The sequence below is a fragment of the Tachysurus vachellii genome, chromosome 19, assembly GCF_030014155.1.
Source record: "Tachysurus vachellii isolate PV-2020 chromosome 19, HZAU_Pvac_v1, whole genome shotgun sequence".
In the NCBI taxonomy this organism is placed as follows: Eukaryota; Metazoa; Chordata; class Actinopteri; order Siluriformes; family Bagridae; genus Tachysurus; species Tachysurus vachellii.
The window spans coordinates 17,408,162-17,427,831 of record NC_083478.1 but is presented as its reverse complement, the minus strand read 5'-3'; the positions used below and the strand labels follow the sequence as shown (position 1 = coordinate 17,427,831).

The window sequence follows — 19,670 nt, the reverse complement described above, 5'->3', positions numbered from 1 at the left end:
TTTCTTTTCTATATATATATATATATATATATATATACATATATATATACATATATATGTATATATATATGTATATATATATATATATATATATATATATACCTTTTTTTTTTTTTTTTTATTTGTCTTTGATTCCTACTGATTTTATTCGTATGACCCAGACGGTCGAAAAGTCTCTCACTACACGTCATACCGTGCAAGATATGATAGAAATTTCCATCCACGTTTGTTTTGTTTTTTTGCTTTTTTTCTCATGCAAAATATGAACTGTAGCATTTGGCTCCCTGAACGAAAACTCGGTAGCGCGAGAGAGAGATTGGCATTGAGAGAAAAAGACAATGCAGAGCTTTTAACTTGTTAAATAATGATGACTGTGTTCTTTGCATTTAGCTGATGCACTTGCGTTTGATTACATAACGCTTTAACGCTTTCTCCGCAAGCTTCGCACAAGCCACTCACACGCTACAATGCCACGTTTTTACATTTCCAAAATGCTCCTTGAGAACGTTAAGTGCTGAACGCTGTACTGTGTGTTTGTGCCCGAGCAGGAACAAAAGAAATGATTGCAACACGTACTGAGAGGTGGAAGGGACACATGTGGAGAGAGAGAGAGAGAGAGAGAGAGAGAGAGAGAGAGAGGTAGGTAGAGTGAGAGAGGTAGAGGAAGCGAGAGGTACAGAGAAAAAGAGCGAGCAAGAGAGACTGAGGAGTGTGTGAGCATTAAGCCAGAAGAACAATGTGTTCCTCTTACCGTTCTGCACTACACACTCCGCTCTGCAGCATCATTTCCCGTCTGTAGGAGCCGAACGCAGAGCTCCGGACCACTTTACAGCCTAGTTACCTGGGCAATAGTGTAATTATTTTAATGACAATAGTAATAGCGACACGGATGATAAACACCCCATGTCACGTCTAGTCCATCCTCGTCCTTAATTATGCTCGAAATAGGTGCAGCAGGTTTAATGGCCGGTCTTAGAGGAGCACTTTGTAATGTTTATAGCTGGCCACGGCGTGTGAGGGGAATTCGAATTGTACTGAAAAGGTTGACGATCCTCACACGTCCACACCATCAGCCCCACCGGCTCGCCGTGTCCCCGGGGAGTCGACCGGTCCCAGAATCGTGAAGAGAAGCTGGTCCGAACGTGCCTTGGAGTTTAGAGTATCCGGCTACTTAAAATCACTCCTTGGATAACGAACGAACACAAGCGGTGAAAACTGTTGCCTTTTAATGTGGAACTTTAGTGATTAGTATATGGCCGGGGTGTTAAAGATAGAGCCCACAGGCCAGGGTTTTAAATTCAGACCCAATTCATCTGAGCTTAGAAGAAATAAATAGTAGATAAAGTGATTTTGAAAAAAAATAAATAAACAACAATAAAATCAAAAGCTAGTCTTAAAGGTGAGGTCTCTGTTGTTTGAGAAATGCTTCAGAAAACTGCGTTGGGCCGCCAAACAAAACAAAAACAAAACTAACGTGTAGCCAATGAGTAGAAAGGGGCGTGTCTTGTGAATATGGGCGGAGAGAGTGTTCAGTGCGCATGTGTGACATTAGCAGAAAGCGGTTTTAACATTGACATGGAGGATAAAAACAAAGAAAGAAAGTGAAGAAAGGCTTACGATAAGGCAAGAAGTAGGACCCGTGTTAATATAGGATCAGCTTTCCAGCGCTGGAGAGAACTGAACGTCTTCCGCGTGAAACGGAGATAAACCTTTCATGGTACAACACACAGTACTACAAAAACACATTTGTATTACCATAGTATTACTCATTGAGTTCATTTATTGATAAAAATATACCCTCGGTCAGCTGCCCCAACAGGTTCCGCCATAATAGTTGTCTGGGTTATACTTGGGTTATTCTTGTCTGGTGTATGTGTGGGCGGAGCTATCAAAACAGGGGTGGGACCCATTTGGGTTAGGGGCGGGTTTGTTTTGGTGATTTCAAATGTCAACATTGGCTTTCAAACAACGGAGACCCCACCTTTAAGCCAGTCTTTGTTGATCTACTCAGGGGCAAAATAATGCAACTCCAGGGCCATAAACTCAGCTGCTGATAATGTTGTACCGATTATCAAAAAAAAAAAAACTAAAAATCTTTTGATCTATGTAAATACGAGGTGGTTGTGTGAACATAAGCAGTAGCAGATGTCAGTATTGTGATGTTAACCATCAGCCCCTGTCCTTCAGACGGTCATGACATTCATGTCCCAATGTCCTTCCTCTGTGTCCTGTTTCATTTCCTGCCTTTCAGCATTTCATTATCTGGCTGCTGTTGATGTCGAGTGTTTGTTGCTCTTGTTGTTTGTCGTAGTCTCGTTCCCAGCCTGGAGGGTTTTGCTGTTTTTGTTCATACACACACTTTTTGTCGTCTAAAAGTGTGCGTGTTACGGGTCTAGCTTTCTGTCCCGTAATCGAAGAGGCGGCAGATGTGCAGCGCAGATGAAATTACTACTGTACCTCAGTCTAAACCACAATTATAACAAAACGGCAAAAACCTACAGGCTAGAAATGAAACTACAGCAAACACACAACAGCTAGACAAAGGAAAGGCTGGAACGCAGGGTTTTAAATAGCACGTTCATGAAGGTGAAACAGGACACAGGTGAAGGTGAGTGCGACAGGTGACGTGAGCGCTGTGGCCATGTGAAGCGCAGGGGCTGATGGGTAATGTAGTCCAGAGTTGGTTTCATCAGAACCGTCACAGTTAAACTTAATTCTCAGTATCTTCAAATATCAGAATGACATTTTTGGGAGCTTAGACTACAGGTGGGATGTTTTAGCAGAATAATCAGTGACGTGAGCCGACAGGATGAGGAGTTACCGATCCCCACCCAGAGTAGATTACGTTCCTATAACAACACATCACGACTTTTTTGTCTTTTATTCTTCTTACACCTCAACGCTTTGCCATACAGGTGTGTATTTTTGTTGTTTTTTTGTTTTTTTTTTTTAAACGAAAGAACACGTCCTCTAGTTCCTCTCATCGCTTGCGCTGTATCAGATTCATCAGTAATTCTCTCAATCTTAATTAATTCACTTAATTAAAAAAAAAAACCAAAGAAAACGAAGCGTGTCATGCTCCACGTTCTATATTCTGGAAACATCACACCGGAGACTCCATGGATAAACATTTAAATAAATAAATACATATAGGTAAATAAATAAATACATAAAACTGACCCACACCTTCTGACCAATCACACTCGAGAACTCCAGAGCGATGGCGTACAGTATATAAACTGTTACATCGATTCGATTTCATTGATAAATACCGTATATTGATCGTGAGAGTGTAAGCTGCGAGTATAATCCGAATAGGATAAACGGCTTACTAGGAAATTGACTAGATAAAGTTGAGGGATGAGGTATTTGAAACTAAACTAGACAGGAAACATAATGTAGATGTAGAAGCGTAATGTAGATGAGCATGGTTCATTGTTAAAGCTCTCAGCTGGAATGGGCAGGTCACCTGACTCTGGAGTCACTCCAGTGTTTACATATGCAATTATTCAACCACAAAAATGTGTCTGGCTCCTTTGTGTAACCGGATCTTGTCACACACACACACACACACACACTCTCGCACACACACACACGCTAACATCTCCCAGAGTGCAGCAGCTTATAAATCATATCATATTCCTCCTTCAGTATCATGTAGGTTACACAAACTGTGTGGTGTGTACTGCCACTTAGTGGTCTGTCAGCCTGTTGTACACACTGAATAGATCCTATGTGTAGATTTATTTCATATATCTACAGTGGGTTCGTTCCTTACGCAGACCCCTTGAGGTTTTTGCATGCTTTAGAGTTCTAGATTTAATTTTAAATGAATCGAATGGACCGTAATGCCGTTTACGTATACGTCGTTACACACAGTATTCCAAAATGAAAAACCCCAAACTATGTTTTTAATGATTTTTTTTTATTGCAATAATCTCTCATCTCATAGAAAAACATTGAGAGCTTTGGCACTTTAAATCTTGGGAGGTTTTCTAGAACTGGACTGGATTCCATCTGTGACTAACTCAATTGATCCAAGCCATGAGCAAGAGTTTAAAATTGTTTTTAAAGTTTTGAAAGCCCCCGTGAGCAAATTGGGCTCCATCATTGTGAAACTGCAGAAGTTTGGAACCCCAAAAGTCCAACAAAAATGACTAGGATTGGCTCAGGGGTGCCACGCTAACATCAGAAGAGCTGAGCAGAGACAGGAGAATCTACCCATGAAAATACTCCCATCAAAGCGGTCTTAGAAGATCATGAAGAAAAAGATTTATAAAAGAAGAAAGAAATATTTTGAACTCCGAGCGCTATCGCCTGGCAAAGAAACATGATGCGTGGTGGTGGCAGTATCAAGCTGTGAACGTGCTGAGAGTGGCTCAGGGAAGGCTGGTCAGAACTGAGGGGAAGATCACTCTCTCACTCACTCACTCATTTTCTACCGCTTATCCGAACTACCTCGGGTCACGGGGAGCCTGTGCCTATCTCAGGCGTCATCGGGCATCAAGGCAGGATACACCCTGGACGGAGTGCCAACCCATCGCAGGGCACACACACTCTCATTCACTCACGCAATCACACACTACGGACAATTTTCTAGAGATGCCAATCAACCTACCATGCATGTCTTTGGACCGGGGGAGGAAACCGGAGTACCCGGAGGAAACCCCCGAGGCACGGGGAGAACATGCAAACTCCACACACACAAGGTGGAGGCGGGAATCGAACCCCCAACCCTGGAGGTGTGAGGCGAACGTGCTAACCACTAAGCCACCGTGCCCCACAGGGGAAGATCAAGGCATCCAAATTAGAGAAGATCCACCTCTAACACCAAACCTAGAGCGAGATCACATGCTCCAGAGTGTGTGTGACTTCTGTCTGAGTCATAGGTTCACCTTTAAGAATGACAATGAGCCAAAGCATGCAAACAAGCCAACGTTGGAGGACTCAAGTCTGTGAATGTCCTTACATGGCCTAGTCGAAGCCTAGACTCAGGGCTTTTTTACACCTGGTCACTTCATGTGTTTTCTCTGATCCGATAGCTGTCTGATTTGTTAAAACTGTTCCATTTACATTAGGCCACATAAATGCGTCTTGGCGAATCGGATATCGATCCGATCTTTCTACTACTAAATATAAAAATGCTAATATATTTTACCTCATTTCCGGGGTAATTGAAATGGAACACGCTTTGGTGTATGCGGTTGCTACAAAAAACAGCATTTACTGTTTGCTGCATTTTCGCTGGCAGCAGCAGTGCATTTTAAGACCCAACGAGACACCTGGGTGAAAGATCGGAGCAGCACTGATGGGAAAACATTTGTTTCTGGCGCGATGCACGACTCGCGAGTCACCTGCGAGTGACTTACTTCCGTTTGGGAGGAGTACAGCGCTGACGTATGTGGCTTGAACAACCACATTCATTTACACCTGTCCAGTTTCATCTGAAATGCGTCCCAGACCACCTCCTGAAATGGTCTGAACGATCGGATTTATATCCGTCTCGAAAACGTTTCAGAGGGCATTTAGACCTGGTCTTTTTACCATCGGATAGCTATCGGATCACAGAAAACACATGAAGTGACCAGGTGTAAAAAGCCCCTAAGATCTGAACACGGTAGTTCTCAGAAGTTCCCAATCCAGTCTAATAGAGCCTGAGAAGATCTGCAATGAATAACAGGACAAACAAGAAGACTTCAAGAATTCTTGAGGCTGTGAAAGCTGAAAAATAATAATAATTGTAGATAAAGGATTTCTACAAAATCCATTAATGGGTTTTATAATAAATCTACAACAAAAGCAAAAGGGGTGCGAATGCTTCCCAGTCGCATTAAATATGACCACAAATGTAACTACACATGTGCAGCATAACACCAGGCTTCTGGTGCGTGTCTGGAATCCAGTCAGACCTCTTGTTATTGGTGTCAGTGCTTCTGAGTGCACTGAGTGGAATAAATGTTCTTTTTGTTTTTGCCCCATTTCCCAAGCTTTTCATCTTTTTTTAGTCAGTGCCCCTCGTTAAACCCCCACCCCCCACCCCCAGCCCCCGCCGTGACTTGTTCTGTTCCTCCATTCTCATTTTCTTCCTCTCGTTCTCTCTCTTCTCCCGCAGGTCAGACGTCTCCTGTGAAGTCTCTGAAGCCTGTAAGTTCATCTAACCACTTTTAATCACAGAATTTTTTGGGAACGAACACGCTTCAGGGTTTGGAGTGTAATGATATCAGCCTGCGCTCTTAATGGTGACGCGTTTGCTGAATAATGAATCGAGCTGTTCCGTAGCTGGGCTGAGGCTCAGCGTAGTGCTACATTATTCACTATCTCCTAATTCCCAAGGCCTTAATCATGGAACATTTATTGATGCAGGTTTGAGTCTAGCTTGCGCTGTAGTATGCTAAAATTTCTGAATCCAAAGCGCAAGCTTTGATCGCATTACTGAAGCAGCTGTTTTATGCAGGATATTAATATTTAGGGCATGTGGTAGCCTAGTGGTTAAGGTGTTGGGCTACCAATCGGAAGGTTAGCGAGTTTGATTCCTACGTCCACCAAGCTGCCACTGCTGGGCCCCTGAGCAAGGCCCTTAACCCGCAATTGCTCAGTTGTATAAACATGATAAAAATGTAAGTCGCTCTGGATAAGGGTGTCTGCTAAATGCTGTAAATGTTAATGTAAATTTAGCATAAACTTGCTGAGATGTTGGAGCTTAAGTACGGTGTTTGTGTGTTAGTGTGCCACATCAGTGCCGATGCCAGCTACCCACAAGCACGAAGCAACCACCAACGCAGTCAACAGGGACAGCCCGAGTCCTGTCGAGCCGCTCCCTCAGACTCTTCCCCAGACTCTACCTGTAGCTCTTCCCCAGACTCTACCTGTAGCTCTTCCCCAGACTCTACCTGTAGCTCTTCCCCAGACTCTTCCTCAAGCTCTTCCCCAGTCACTCCCCCAAGTTCCTCCCCAGTCGCTGCCTTTCCCTCCCAACGTGATGCGCTCCAACTCACCCAAACTGGACCCATCTGAAGTCTACCTCAAATCCAAAGCCATCCTTGACAGCAAGCGTGAGTAACATTTGCATATAGACACACACACACACACACACATACCAAGCACATACCTGAGCCAGTGACGAGTGTATACTATAAACTGGACAATGTAAATGGTTATTCTAAAGCAGAGGTCGGCAACCCGGCGGCTCCGGAGCCGCAAGTGGCTCTTTCATCCCTCTGCTGCGGCTCCCTGTAGATTTGGAAAATAAATATTTAATTTAAATGTATTTTATTTTAGTTAGTTTTTTAAAAAATGTAATTCTAAATTCTAAGATTACGATGCTCTTGTAACATTAATTTTTTTGTCGCTCAAAATATGCGTCATAACCGCCGACTTGCGAAATCCGACACAGAAGCAGACGCATTTTTGCTTTGCTGCAGCCGGCGAGTTAAAATTTTGATGTCATGAATACGAAGAGGACTCAATTAGACATCGAACATTTTATTTGAAAGAAACCTTCAACCCAGTGTCTTTTTTGTTAAGGTTAGTTCAAACTGTTCAAAATATTTTTGTTTGCTTGCAGAAATAAAATTACGTTTACTCCGTAGCAGTTCATTAATTCCGTAAATCAACACACTACAGTTTTTTCTATACTTTCCATAAAGGTAAAAAACGATATATTCAGTGTTCTCTTCATTTTAGATGTCAAAAGGGTTTTGTGGCTCCCTGTGTTTTTTTTTTTTCTGTGGGAAACGGGTCCAAATGGCTCTTTGTGTGTTTAAGGTTGCCGACCCCTGGTCTAAAGGAATAACCATTTCTAACTTATTCTGAAGGAATTCAAACGTCTAACTTTCTCACAAATTAAACTGGGTCTGTTTTGCACAATACACCTTTTATTAGGAACTGCTGTACATTGCTGTACGTATTTGTGGACTTATCCACTCTGCCAATCATGTGGAAGCAGTGCAGTAATGATACTCGTGATAGGGCTTCAGGGTAATGCTTACATTAAACCTCAGAATGGCGGAAAAACCCCGATCTCAGTGACTTGGAGGGTTGTTGGTGCCAGACAGTCTGACCTTGAGTATTTTTAGACACTGCTGATGTCCCGGGGCAGAGTTTACACACGATAAAAGAAGCCAGAATTGAACGACTGGTTTGAGCTGACAAGAAGGCTGTATAGCAACAGTGTACTGTAGCAACCACGGTGAGCAGAAAAGTATGTCCGGAGACCGAATCCGTCAGAACCTGGACCTTTTGAAGACTGAAGGAAATAACCAGAATATTCTTGTCATCTTTAGCTGTCGTTCATGATTTTATGTTTTGCACCCATGCCACATGATTGGCTGAGTGGATATTTGCATAAATGTGCAAATGTACAGCTAAATTTGACTGAGTGTGATACCAGGTCATATATGGTTAGTTTGTAGGGTACAGAAGCAGCTGGTATAGTAGTTTAGTAGTTAATGATAGTATGATGATGTAGATACCGATTGTACAGTATAGTGACTCATGACCCTTTATACTCTGTCCACTCGTACCTGCAGCTGCTAACACCAAAGATCTGGACGTGTTTATTAAAAGGAACCAGGAGTCTGGCTTTGGCTTCAGAGTGCTGGGTGGAGAAGGACCAGATCAACCTGTAAGTGCTGCCTTCACCTGGCATATGTGTGCTTAGTCCTACATATATCACCTATTACTGTTTATAAGAAAATAGTTCTCTCTCTCTCTCTCTCTCTTTCTCTCTCTCTCTCTCTCTCTCTCTCTCTCTCTCTCTCTCTCTTTCTTTCTCTCTCTCTCTCTCTCTCTCTCTCTCTCTCTCTCTCTCTCTCTCTCTCTCTCTCTTTCTCTCTCTCTCTCTCTCTCTCTCTCACTCTCTCTTTTTCTCTCTCTCTCTCTCTTTCTCTCTCTCTCTCTCTCTCTCTCTCTCTCTCTCTCTCTCTCTCTCTCTCTCTCTCTCTCTCTCTCTCTCTCTCTCTCTCTCTCTCTCTCTCTTACTCTCTCTTTTTCTCTCTCTCTCTCTCTTTCTCTTACTCTATCTCTCTCTCTCTGTTTCTCTCTCTCTCTCTCTCTCTCTCTCTCTCTCTCTCTCTCTCTCTCTCTCTTTCTCTCTCTCTCTCTCTCTCTCTCTCTCTCTCTCTCTCTCTCTCTCTCTCTCTCTCTCTCTCTCTTTCTCTCTCTCTCTCTCTCTCTCTCTCTCTCTTTCTCTCTCTCTCTCTCTCTCTTTCTCTCTCTCTCTCTTTCTCTCTCTCTCTCTCTCTCTCTTTCTCTCTCTCTCTCTCTCTCTCTCTCTCTCTCTCTCTCTCTCTCTCTCTCTCTCTCTCTCTCTCTCTCTCTTTCTCTCTCTCTCTCTCTCTCTCTCTCTCTCTCTCTCTCTCTCTCTTTCTCTCTTACTCTCTCTCTTTCTCTTACTCTATCTCTCTCTCTCTCTGTCTCTCTCTCTTTCTCTTACTCTATCTCTCTCTCTCTGTCTCTCTCTCTCTCTTTTTCTCTCTCTCTCTCTCTTTCTCTCTCTCTCTGTCTCTCTCTCTCTCTCTCTCTCTCTCTCTTACTCTCTCTCTCTCTCTCTCTCACTCTCTCTCTCTCTCTCTCTCTCTCTCTCTCTCTCTCACTCTCTCTCTCTGTCTCTCTGTAGGTGTACATCGGTGCTATCGTGCCCCTGGGTGCAGCAGAGAAGGACGGGCGTCTGCGGGCAGGTGATGAGCTCATGTGTATCGACGGTGTTCCTGTAAAAGGAAAATCCCACAGGCAGGTCCTGGAGCTGATGACCAACGCCGCACGCAACGGCCAGGTCATGCTCACCGTGCGCAGAAAGCTCATCTACGCAGGTGTGTGTTTAACGTACGCACTTCTTTATTTACATACTCACCGTACATCGATGGGAAACTCTCTGGTACTAAGAAAAGCAGCTCTGTGTTGCTGTAAGCAGTCTCCCAGTTTGCTAAGAAAACAGATCCACATCACCGAATGAGGCAGAAGTAGACCATGTAGCAGGGCTCGGGCATGAAGGCAGCTCATAAAATACAGGAACAACTAAAAATAATAATCAACAGATGAGAATTTTACAGCTGAAAGGATTTCACACAAAACTGTTCACATCATACAAATAACGAAGCATCATCTTACATTTACATTTCCAGCATTTGGCAGACGCCCTTATGCAACTTACATTATTTCATATTGATACAACTGAGCAATTGAGGGTTAAGGGCCTTGCTCAGGGGCCCAACAGAGTGGCATCTTAGTGGACCTGGGATCGAACTCAGAACCGTCTGATTGGTAGCCCAAGACCTTAACCACTAGGCTACCACATGCCCCATCACATCATCTGTGAAAACTAACACACGCCACACACTCCTCAGCCCTCCTGTAAAAGAGTTAATGAGTAATAATGGATCTAGCACGACGTCCTGCACCCTGATGACAAACGTGTCTCCTGTTGATTCAGAGGATGCAGACGGTGGACAGACCCAGACAACTCCCCCTCAGGTTAACGGCTCTCCCAGGCCTCCTCACGCGGACGCTCCAGCTCCCGCACTGTTCCAGCCCGAGCCGTACGACGTCACGCTACATCGCAAAGACAACGAGGGCTTCGGCTTCGTCATCCTCACCTCCAAGAACAAACCACCACCAGGAGGTGAGCGGCACAACGAAACTTTCAACATGTTAATATATTAATATGATGCAGTACATATGTCTATTTATTGTTGTGTAGCTATTAACAGTCCTTCTTTCACTTCCACTTGAACTTCACCACATCTGCAGTTATATTTTTCTTTCTAAAACAGCACCAGTTTTTTTGTTTGTTTGTTTTTTTTTTAGCTGGTCATATCTGTGTACTGTACATAACTGTAAATGACAGGTATTTAAGCATCAACAACTCAGCAGTGTAAAATACCTGCATGAAGAGCGTGAGGATGACGAGCACATCAGGGACAGTGAACGAGAACGCCGTCGTACATTACGGCACTACGACAGCAAAGTGGCATCTGCGTAAACAAAGCTGGAAGGAAGATGCATGAAAGACGGCTGTTTGTCAGACAGAGTTACATCCACGTACCCTGATAATGTCTCGTATCCCATTTTAGAGCTTTAAACCAAACCCAATATTGTGAAGATCAGATTTTTCATAGATCTTGATATGTAGAAAAAGCTGAACATTGGTGCGAGGGTTTGTACAGGTTGCGGCGCACGAAGCAGAATTCATTTGTTGTCGTCTTGAACCTGCAGTAATTCCTCATAAGATCGGAAGGATCATTATGGGCAGTCCGACGGATCGTTCCGGAAAGCTTAAAGTGGGTGACCGCATCTCCGCCGTCAACGGCCAGTGCATCGTGGAGCTGTCGCACAACGACATAGTGCAGCTGATCAAGCAGGCTGGCAACAGCGTCACCCTCACTGTGCTTCCTGAAGAAGGTGAGCATTTACGGTATCGCTTTTGTATTACACTATGTGAGGTGTATTAGCATTGTATGTGTGAGTGAGATGCCAGCAACGATGGTGTTTTATTTTTCAGAGCACAGCGGCCCTCCGTCAGGCACCAGTTCAGCCAAGCAAAGCCCGGTGGCTCAACACAAAGCCATGGTACAGCAGCCTACCAGCCGTGATGACGGGTACAAGGCCGATACACACGAACGCACACTCCTGCCCTGACTAATGCCAGATTTTTATACACCGTCTCTTCCTTTTTTTTTTTTTTTTTGACGTCACTCATCATCCGAGAAATGCAGTCTAGCTAAATCTGAGCAACAAAGAAATATTACTGCGGGTAGATAAATATAAAAGGTTTTTCATAACAATTATTATATTGTTTGCTGCTCTAAAGTAAGCAACACATTTGAACTTTGGCTTTGAACGCAGCATGAATATCAAAAGTGCTCCTTTCTAAAAGCTAATAAACATCTACACTTTCTTTTTAATATGCCTCCATCGCCAAGCTACTAAATTTTAGACTGATTTGTTTGTTTTTTCTTAGCACCGGCCCCGAGACAGAGGAGAAAGACGAGGGTGTGGCCTGGGGTAACTACAAATCCCTCCCTAGGAATGAGACGGGCACCGGAATCAGCTCAGGCACCAAGCAGGTAACGCCAGGCCGGATGCGGATTCACTCAACGGTTGACTTTTCACTAGCGTTGAATAAATGAGCTTTTTCGATCTCCTGAACGATTTTCACCCGCTTTTGCAGCCGCCGTGTGGAAAATTGAACATTCGGATGAGGTTTTTTTGCACCTCGTGTCTTTTTAATGTTTAAGTAATAACTTTGCCGTTATCAGCCAGTCAGATATCAGCAGGCATTTGACAAGAGCAATTGTCGTGAGATTTGGCACTCTAACGGGGTACGGCTCTGAAAATGTCTTCACCACAGGGCACGTTTGAGCTTCAAGGACAGATGTGGGATCAATTATGTAGTTTTTATTTATTAATATTTTTTTATTTAATTATTTATTTTATTAATTATGTTTTTTTTTTATATATATATATTTTTTATTAATATTTATTAATATCTCCTTCGGCATCATGGTGGAACATGAGGAAGGTGTCATTTACAGTGTTTGTGTGTATCTATGCGACAGGGCTGTTTCCCAGTGGAGCTGGAGAGAGGACCACGTGGCTTCGGGTTCAGTTTACGTGGAGGGAAGGAGTACAACATGGGCCTGTTCATCCTGAGGCTGGCCGAGGACGGCCCGGCGCTGAAGGACGGCAGGATACACGTGCGTTAACCAACCGCTTCACACCACCACATACATGATCAGTAACTTGAATCGAGGTTGATGGTCAATCATCTTCGTTTGTAAAAGTGCACTGGATATAACTAATGCCCCTTTTCCACCAAAAAGAACCGGGTGCTGGTTCAGAGCTAGCACTGGTGCTGGTTCAAAGTTGGTTCCACTGGCGTACCTTCTAAGAACCGGTTTGCCTTTCTACCGGCTAGAGAGCCGTCACACAGAGCCGAGTCTGACGTCACTGTATACGTGTCACGTGTCCCAGCAACGTTAGCGCAGCGGCGACAAACACAACAACAATGGCGGATGTTGCTTTAATGTTAATGCTCATGGCTTTGTGAACCTACATTAACACCCAAACGCGGCGAATCCGACATGTACATGCAGCTCCGTGTAATCTGTATAAACGGAGGTTGTTATCGAGAAAGTACATAACGTTATTTTATCATTAACACAGAAAAAAGTTAGCCTTAGCATGTAGCTACTTACTATCATGTGTGCTGATAATGAATCATATTGCGGTAAAGTAAAAGTGTATTAAACATTAGTATACTTAAGGTACATTAACAAAAGCGCTAACAGTAGCCCCGCCCACAGCCCCGCCCACAGCCCGACACAAGCGGTTCTTAAGTCTAGACCAGCAACGTTTTGGTGCTACTTAAGAACCACTTTTCCTGGTTCACAGCCGGTGCTTTGGCTGTCGAAAAAGAAAGAACTGGTTCTAAATTAGGCTCCGAACCTGCACTCAAACTGCCTCGGTGGAAAAGGGGCAAAAGAGGACTAACAGGGTGTTTGTGCTGACAGGTGGGAGATCAGATCGTCGAGATCAACGGCGAGCCAACGCAAGGCATCACGCATACGCGGGCTATCGAGCTCATCCAAGCAGGAGGCACCAAAGTGATGCTGCTGCTGCGGCCGGGCCAGGGCCTGATTCCTGACCACAGTAAGTTACCGTTCATCTACTACTAAAGTGCTGCTAGTTAAAAGATTCTCCGAATTTATCTCTTTTTACCAGAGGCCAAAAAAAAGGAAATTTGTATTTGTTTTGTTCAGGATTGAATGTATTTAAGTCAAAATCTACAGCGGTGGTTAATCTGGATGGACGTGCGAAAGTCAGGGCTTTTAAGAATCTGTAGTTTTTCATAAGTATCCAAAGTAAATCCAAAAAAAATTAAAAGAAAAGATTTTTTTTTTTTTTTTTTACACAAGGTAAGTTTGTGCCTTCAAAAGTAAACGGTGATATTAAACCTTTCTGCTCTCTGATATGCCTCAAGTGCTTGTTCATAATCATATAACGTTCATAATCTGTTATCAACAGAGGGGGAAAACGCACGTCTCGCACCGAAAGCAACAGAGTCCTGACTCGATTCGTATCAGATTTGCAGCCATGAAATAATGAATTTGATTATACCGACGTCCGATAATTCGATTTTCTTTCTGTCGCCGAAACGGAACTCCGGTGTTGCAGAAAAAGGGTTAATTAGCGGCCTCAAATAATTCATCACACAACAGGAGCTGATCATGAAATTGATGAAATTCCTTGCAGAGACACCATTTTGTTCACTCTCTAGTGCTTTGTGTAGAAATGGTAGCATTGCTTCCAATTTCATGCATTTGTCTCTTTATCAGTCTGTCATTTTTCTGACTTCCTGTCTCTGTCTCACTCTTGCCTCCGGTCTCTGCTTCTCTCTGTCCGTCTCCGTCTCTGTCTCTGTCTCCTCTTTAGGTCTGAACTCTTCTTCCACCTTGTGCTTCTACATGAAACCAGAGCATCACTAAAGACTCTACTTTTCTCGGTCTGTCCTTATTAGTCTTGGTAAACCTTCTAATCCTCACTTGGGAAAAATTTTTATTCTTAATCATTTCTTTCCTAATAAGAATTTTTTTTTTTCTTGATTATTTCAGTTTTATGCAAATCACAACAGTATTTATCCTAAAAGGCAGAGTTGAAATGTTTTCCATATTTGAGCATTTAGAAATAATTATTCCTCGATTTCTGGTCAATTCAGACAGATTTGTTGTTACATGCAGGGGTTTTAGTAATGTAAATAAAGGTGAACTTCCCCCTTTAATAAAGGTGAATGAAGGTGAATAAAGGTGAACTTCCCCCTTTAATCAGTTTGTGTATTTTAGGGTCTGGTTGCATTAAAATCAATGAAACGTCTAAATGTTGGCGGATCTCAGAAACAAAAGCCCATTGTCTCTCATTTCTGGTTTATTTTCCAGTTGCGTTCGTATCACATTAAATATGTTTATGCATAAATATTCGTGACTGATGTGTCGGTGAAAGAAGAAACTGAAAAAAAAAAAAAAAAGTCAGTTTAGAACTGAAACTTGGGCACCACAGACCTTCTCACTGGAGGTCTTCTCAGGTCTAAAGAAATGTACCCGACCCGACGTGACCCGAATCACTTTTTACCCGAACCCGACGTGCATAATTTATTTTTTATTTTTTTTTTTTTAAAGAAAGACCCGACCCGAGACAAACCCGAAAAACTTAGCTCAGAGTCCGACCCGGACGGTTGGCAATTTTTTTAACCCGACTGGAGCGGAATGTTGCACACACACCGATGCAGCCCTGCACGCACCAGTCAGACAGAAAAGTAACCGCTACAGCGTGGATTCAAAATTGATTGACAGGTCTGTTTCAACGAAAATTAGCTTACCGCCAGCAACATGATGTCGCAAGCGGTCTTGGTAAACAGAGGAGAGGTTTGGAAACGGATTCGAGTCCATGGACACACACACACGGTAGTAAACACATTTTACCCGAGACCGCTATTATTATACCCGACCCGTGTCTGAAGCACACGTGAAAGACCCGAACCCGCTCGGGTCGGACCTCGGGTTTTCGGATCTAAGTGAACCCGTGAAGACCTTTACTTCTCACCCAACATCAGTGCCTGGTTTTATGGCTCAGTGAACACAAATCCCAACAGTCAGACTCCAGTATCTAGAGAAAAGCCTTCTCAGAAGAGTGGAGTTTATAATAACAGTGAAGGGGAATACATCTGGAATGGGATGTTTTGAGACCGACACAAAAAAGCGCACTTGTGGGTGTGATGGTCAGGTGTCCACATACCTTTGGCAGTTTTGAGATGTATATACAGAAAGTATTGTTTGTTTTTCTTTCTGAAGGTTTTAAGAGACGTATTTTAATTCTATACTTCCTGTTGGTTTCAGATGGTATGGAAATGGTGACAACTCCACCTGCAAACTATCCAAAGTATCCTGTTCCTGACGAGCCATCAACGATAACATCACTGTCGTCCCCTTCTCTTTTGCCTTCAGAGGGCACGTCAGCACATTCTGCCTCCCGCGCTCTTCATCATCAACCGCGAACTCCCAAAGAACCCAGGACCAGCAGTTCCAGCGTGTCTCTTCATGACAACACTCCCAGCCCACAAAAAATGGACACTTCACGCACAGAGGGGAGAGAAGGTTCACACAGCCCGCGGAAAATGGAAAAGAAGCCGTCTGTTACGGTGATGAACAAAGACGTCAATGCCGGCACTCAGAGTCTGGACGTATACACGGACAGGAAAGCCCAGGGGCAAAAGGACAGAGGTGGACGCTCAGCGAGCCCTCAAAAGAGTCCCAGAAAGGAACAAGAGACTGGCATCAGACAGCCATCTAAAGGATACGAGGAACCACAGAGGTATTCTGATGGCCAACAGTTTCATTATGGATCTGGAGGGAACCTGAACACGGAGGAAGACTTTGATGTCCAACAGGACAAGGAGACAGGAGAGATGAGGCCTGAGATCGCAAGATCAGATAACGAGCGGCGTCACAGAGAGAAGGGTGTTCAGAGAGTAGCAGCACCTCAGAAACCCCAATCCCAGACCCTCGACAACAGGACCATGCCAGAGCAACAGCCTACGACCTTAAACTGGAAAGGCCATCGAGAACCCAAAGAGGGCCGATACAGAGGGGGAGCAGGCGACGAGAGCAAAAGAGATGCACGGGGATCTAGCAGCGGTCCACCAGAGACTTCTTGGAATGGGAACCCCAGCAACAAGAAGGCTCCCATCACCCCTGGTCCATGGAAGGTCCCCAGCTCTGCTAAGATGCAGTCTCAGGTGGAGGGGCTCTGATGCTTGGTGGAGTTACTCAGAAACGATGGTCATTCGGAATCACTGTGTAATCGATGCATATTTTTTACGTGACTTGTACACCATACTGTATCTTCACCGAATTCCAGATGACGTATTCACGTTCCTGGTTATTCCACGTCTTAAGTATCTGTGTCCTCCTGTCTGAGTTAGGGGGTTTGTCCCACCAGCAGTGACACCTGTCTGTCTTGTATCGTGCCAATCAGAGACTCCAGCTGAAAAGACTCGACACACATCCTGTGAGGTGCTTTGTATTCCGGAATTGAGAAGGAGCGTTTTTTTTTGTTTTGTTTTGTTTTGATTTCTTTTTGTTTTGCTTTTTTAGTTCACATTCAACACCTACATCCTTTGTGCCTTTGTTTGAAATGCAGCGTGTCCTTAAAACTCGTGCGGTTCATCATTGCATGTATAATTCATCCAAACCGTGTTCTGAGTATATTATTTAAGCTTAACAAACATTACAGTTATCAGCTTTGCAGTGTATTTTAGACCAATTAAAAAAAAGTTCCTCCTTTAATTGACCAGATACTTGTGTTTAAGTATATTGTTTACTACATGTGAGCTCATGAAGAACACTATGTAATTTATTAAAACGGGAAAAAAAAGAAATTGCAAATATCTTAAAGATTTCTATAATCGTATATAAACATCGTGCACCAGATCCCAAAGAGCTCATCTCATCCCTCCCTGCTTTAGGGATGCGAACTCGGTGCACTACATGCTTTAAGGGGATGGATTTTTCACATCGTTGTAGCTTTTACAATTATGCATCGTGTATCATATAGCAAGCTGTGCACACTGGGGATAGAAACTAAATAAATGCTCATATCTTTAAGGTTAAATGAAGGTAAAATAGGGATGGCTGGGGTGTAAATCATATTTTTTCATACAACCGAATATATATTTAGTTCTATTTCTTTATATCTTTAAAAAAAAAAGTATATAAGGAGCAAATCTTTGGTAGCCAGATATTATTATTATTATTATTATTGGAGTACAGATTGAATGTGAAGAATAAGAGTGAACTGGATTTATTGCTGTCTTGGTCAAAACTGGTCATTACTTTTAATCCATGTAGCTCCCCATATGTAGCTGATTTGGCTGTGTGTTCTGTGTGGGGTTTGTGTCGTGGTTCGGGATTTTTATTTCCCATAAAACGCCGTCTCGTTGTAATTGTTATAATATGTGCACAGGTTTGAAAAGAGTGGCAGCTTTCATACCTGTACAGTTGAGTACAGTTCCATTCATAAGCAAGACCGTGTTGATGTAACGTACATTTAAACAAATTTACGTTTTTTTGCGATACAAACGTATGTAACGCCGTTGCATGGTATTTCAGAACTGACATAAAAATGAAAAATGTGAAGCCTTTACGGACTGTTTGAATGATTTTTTTTTTTTTTTTTTTTTACCTAAATGGGGCGAAACTGGGTTTGTTTGTTCAGTTCCTGTGGTCCATTTCCTCATATATATGTATGTCATCTCATCTCGAAATTATATGAAACTGTGGCCTTGCTTTGCTGAAAAGAAAAGAAAAAAAGCTTTCCGGCCTCTACATCGTGGTAGTTGTAAATGTTTATAAAGTGTACAGCGACTGTTTAAATACTTGCTTTCATTCAGAAGAAAAAAAATCTGTAAATCACTCCATTATTTTTTTTAAATAATTAAAAACAGAGAATATATATATGTAGTGGTGAAATAATTGAATCTGGTCATGACATTCTGTTCATGCACTGAGAAATAAAGTTTTAAATGAAGTTCGTTTTGTCATGTGTTTTTTTTTTTTTTTTTCATTTCTAATTGTTAATACAATTTACAGCATTTTGTTTTGTTTTCTTTTACGTATAATGTCAACTTTGAAATTGTTGGCACCCTTAATGCTGGCATTCCTACTGGATGTTAAAATAAAACTGGGGGGGTCACAAAATTGAATGCTGTCAAAAAAAAAAAAACCTGATTGTTGCCTTCGAGTATGTTCTTTGGTCAATTGTGAGGTACAATGTTTGTAAAATCCCTTCATCAACCAAAATACTTAACTAAAATGAGGTAAATGGCTGTTAACCCACACAAGTCAGGGTCATCACTGCAAAGCATCTGCTGTGTCCACACAGCAGGCTTATAACTAAAGGAATAGGGTTAGTGAACAGATCAGAATCAGGCTTATTGGCCAATAAACCTGATTCTGATCTGTTGACACACACAAGGGATTCGGTTCCAGCTGTTTGACTCTCAAAAGTACAGACATGAATAACACTGTACTATACAAGACAATACAGACGATGTGAGACAGTATGAGTATTAAATATAAATACAGAATATATGACAGATCAGTAATGTACATAAAGTGTGAGAAGTGCATGATAGTGCAAATAACAGTATTGTGCAATATTATGCTTTTGTACAATCTACAGCAGCAGTAGTGTGTGTAACGTATACGGATGATGTGATGTCTGACAGTTCTGATAATGCAGTACTTATAGATATGAAGCCGGGAATATAATTATGGTGTGTTGTTAATCAGGGTGATTGTCTGGGGAAAGAAACTGTTCCTGTTTTGATAAACAGAGTTCTGTAGCGCCTGAGAGAAGGGAGGAGCTGAAAGAGGTTGTGTCCAGGGTGCGAAGGGTCAGTAGTAATTTTTCCTGCCCGGTTTCTGGTTCTTGTATAGTACAAGTCCTGGGGAGTGGGCAGGGGAGCACCAATTATTTTTTTCTGCCGTTTTAACTGTGTGTTGCAGTCTGTTCCTGTCCTGTTTTGTTGCCGCACCAAACCAGACGGTGATGGATGTATGTGCACAGGACAGATTCAATGACTGCAGTGTAGAACAGCATGAACAACTCCTGTGGCAGAC

General features: G+C 42.8%; 1 protein-coding gene across 4 annotated transcripts in view; it reads left to right on the top strand.

Annotated features, from left to right (window-relative positions):
• Positions 1-18,576, top strand: part of magi3a (membrane associated guanylate kinase, WW and PDZ domain containing 3a) — a 139,534-nt gene extending 120,958 nt beyond the window's left edge. For 2 of the 4 annotated variants that reach the window (XM_060895027.1, XM_060895026.1), the window contains exons 11-21: positions 6,113-6,144; positions 6,725-7,052; positions 8,529-8,623; positions 9,617-9,809; positions 10,430-10,618; positions 11,212-11,397; positions 11,498-11,594; positions 11,957-12,062; positions 12,555-12,692; positions 13,509-13,647; positions 15,888-18,576. In XM_060895027.1, coding sequence (XP_060751010.1) covers positions 6,113-6,144; positions 6,725-7,052; positions 8,529-8,623; positions 9,617-9,809; positions 10,430-10,618; positions 11,212-11,397; positions 11,498-11,594; positions 11,957-12,062; positions 12,555-12,692; positions 13,509-13,647; positions 15,888-16,801 — 2,417 coding nt within the window. In that variant the 3' untranslated portion in view covers positions 16,802-18,576. Of the gene's footprint in view, positions 1-6,112; positions 6,145-6,724; positions 7,053-8,528; positions 8,624-9,616; positions 9,810-10,429; positions 10,619-11,211; positions 11,398-11,497; positions 11,595-11,956; positions 12,063-12,554; positions 12,693-13,508; positions 13,648-14,430; positions 14,501-15,887 lie in introns of all 4 variants that reach the window. The other 2 variants (XM_060895028.1, XM_060895029.1) reach the window with 2 other exon arrangements.
• The last annotated feature ends 1,094 nt before the right edge of the window (positions 18,577-19,670 follow it).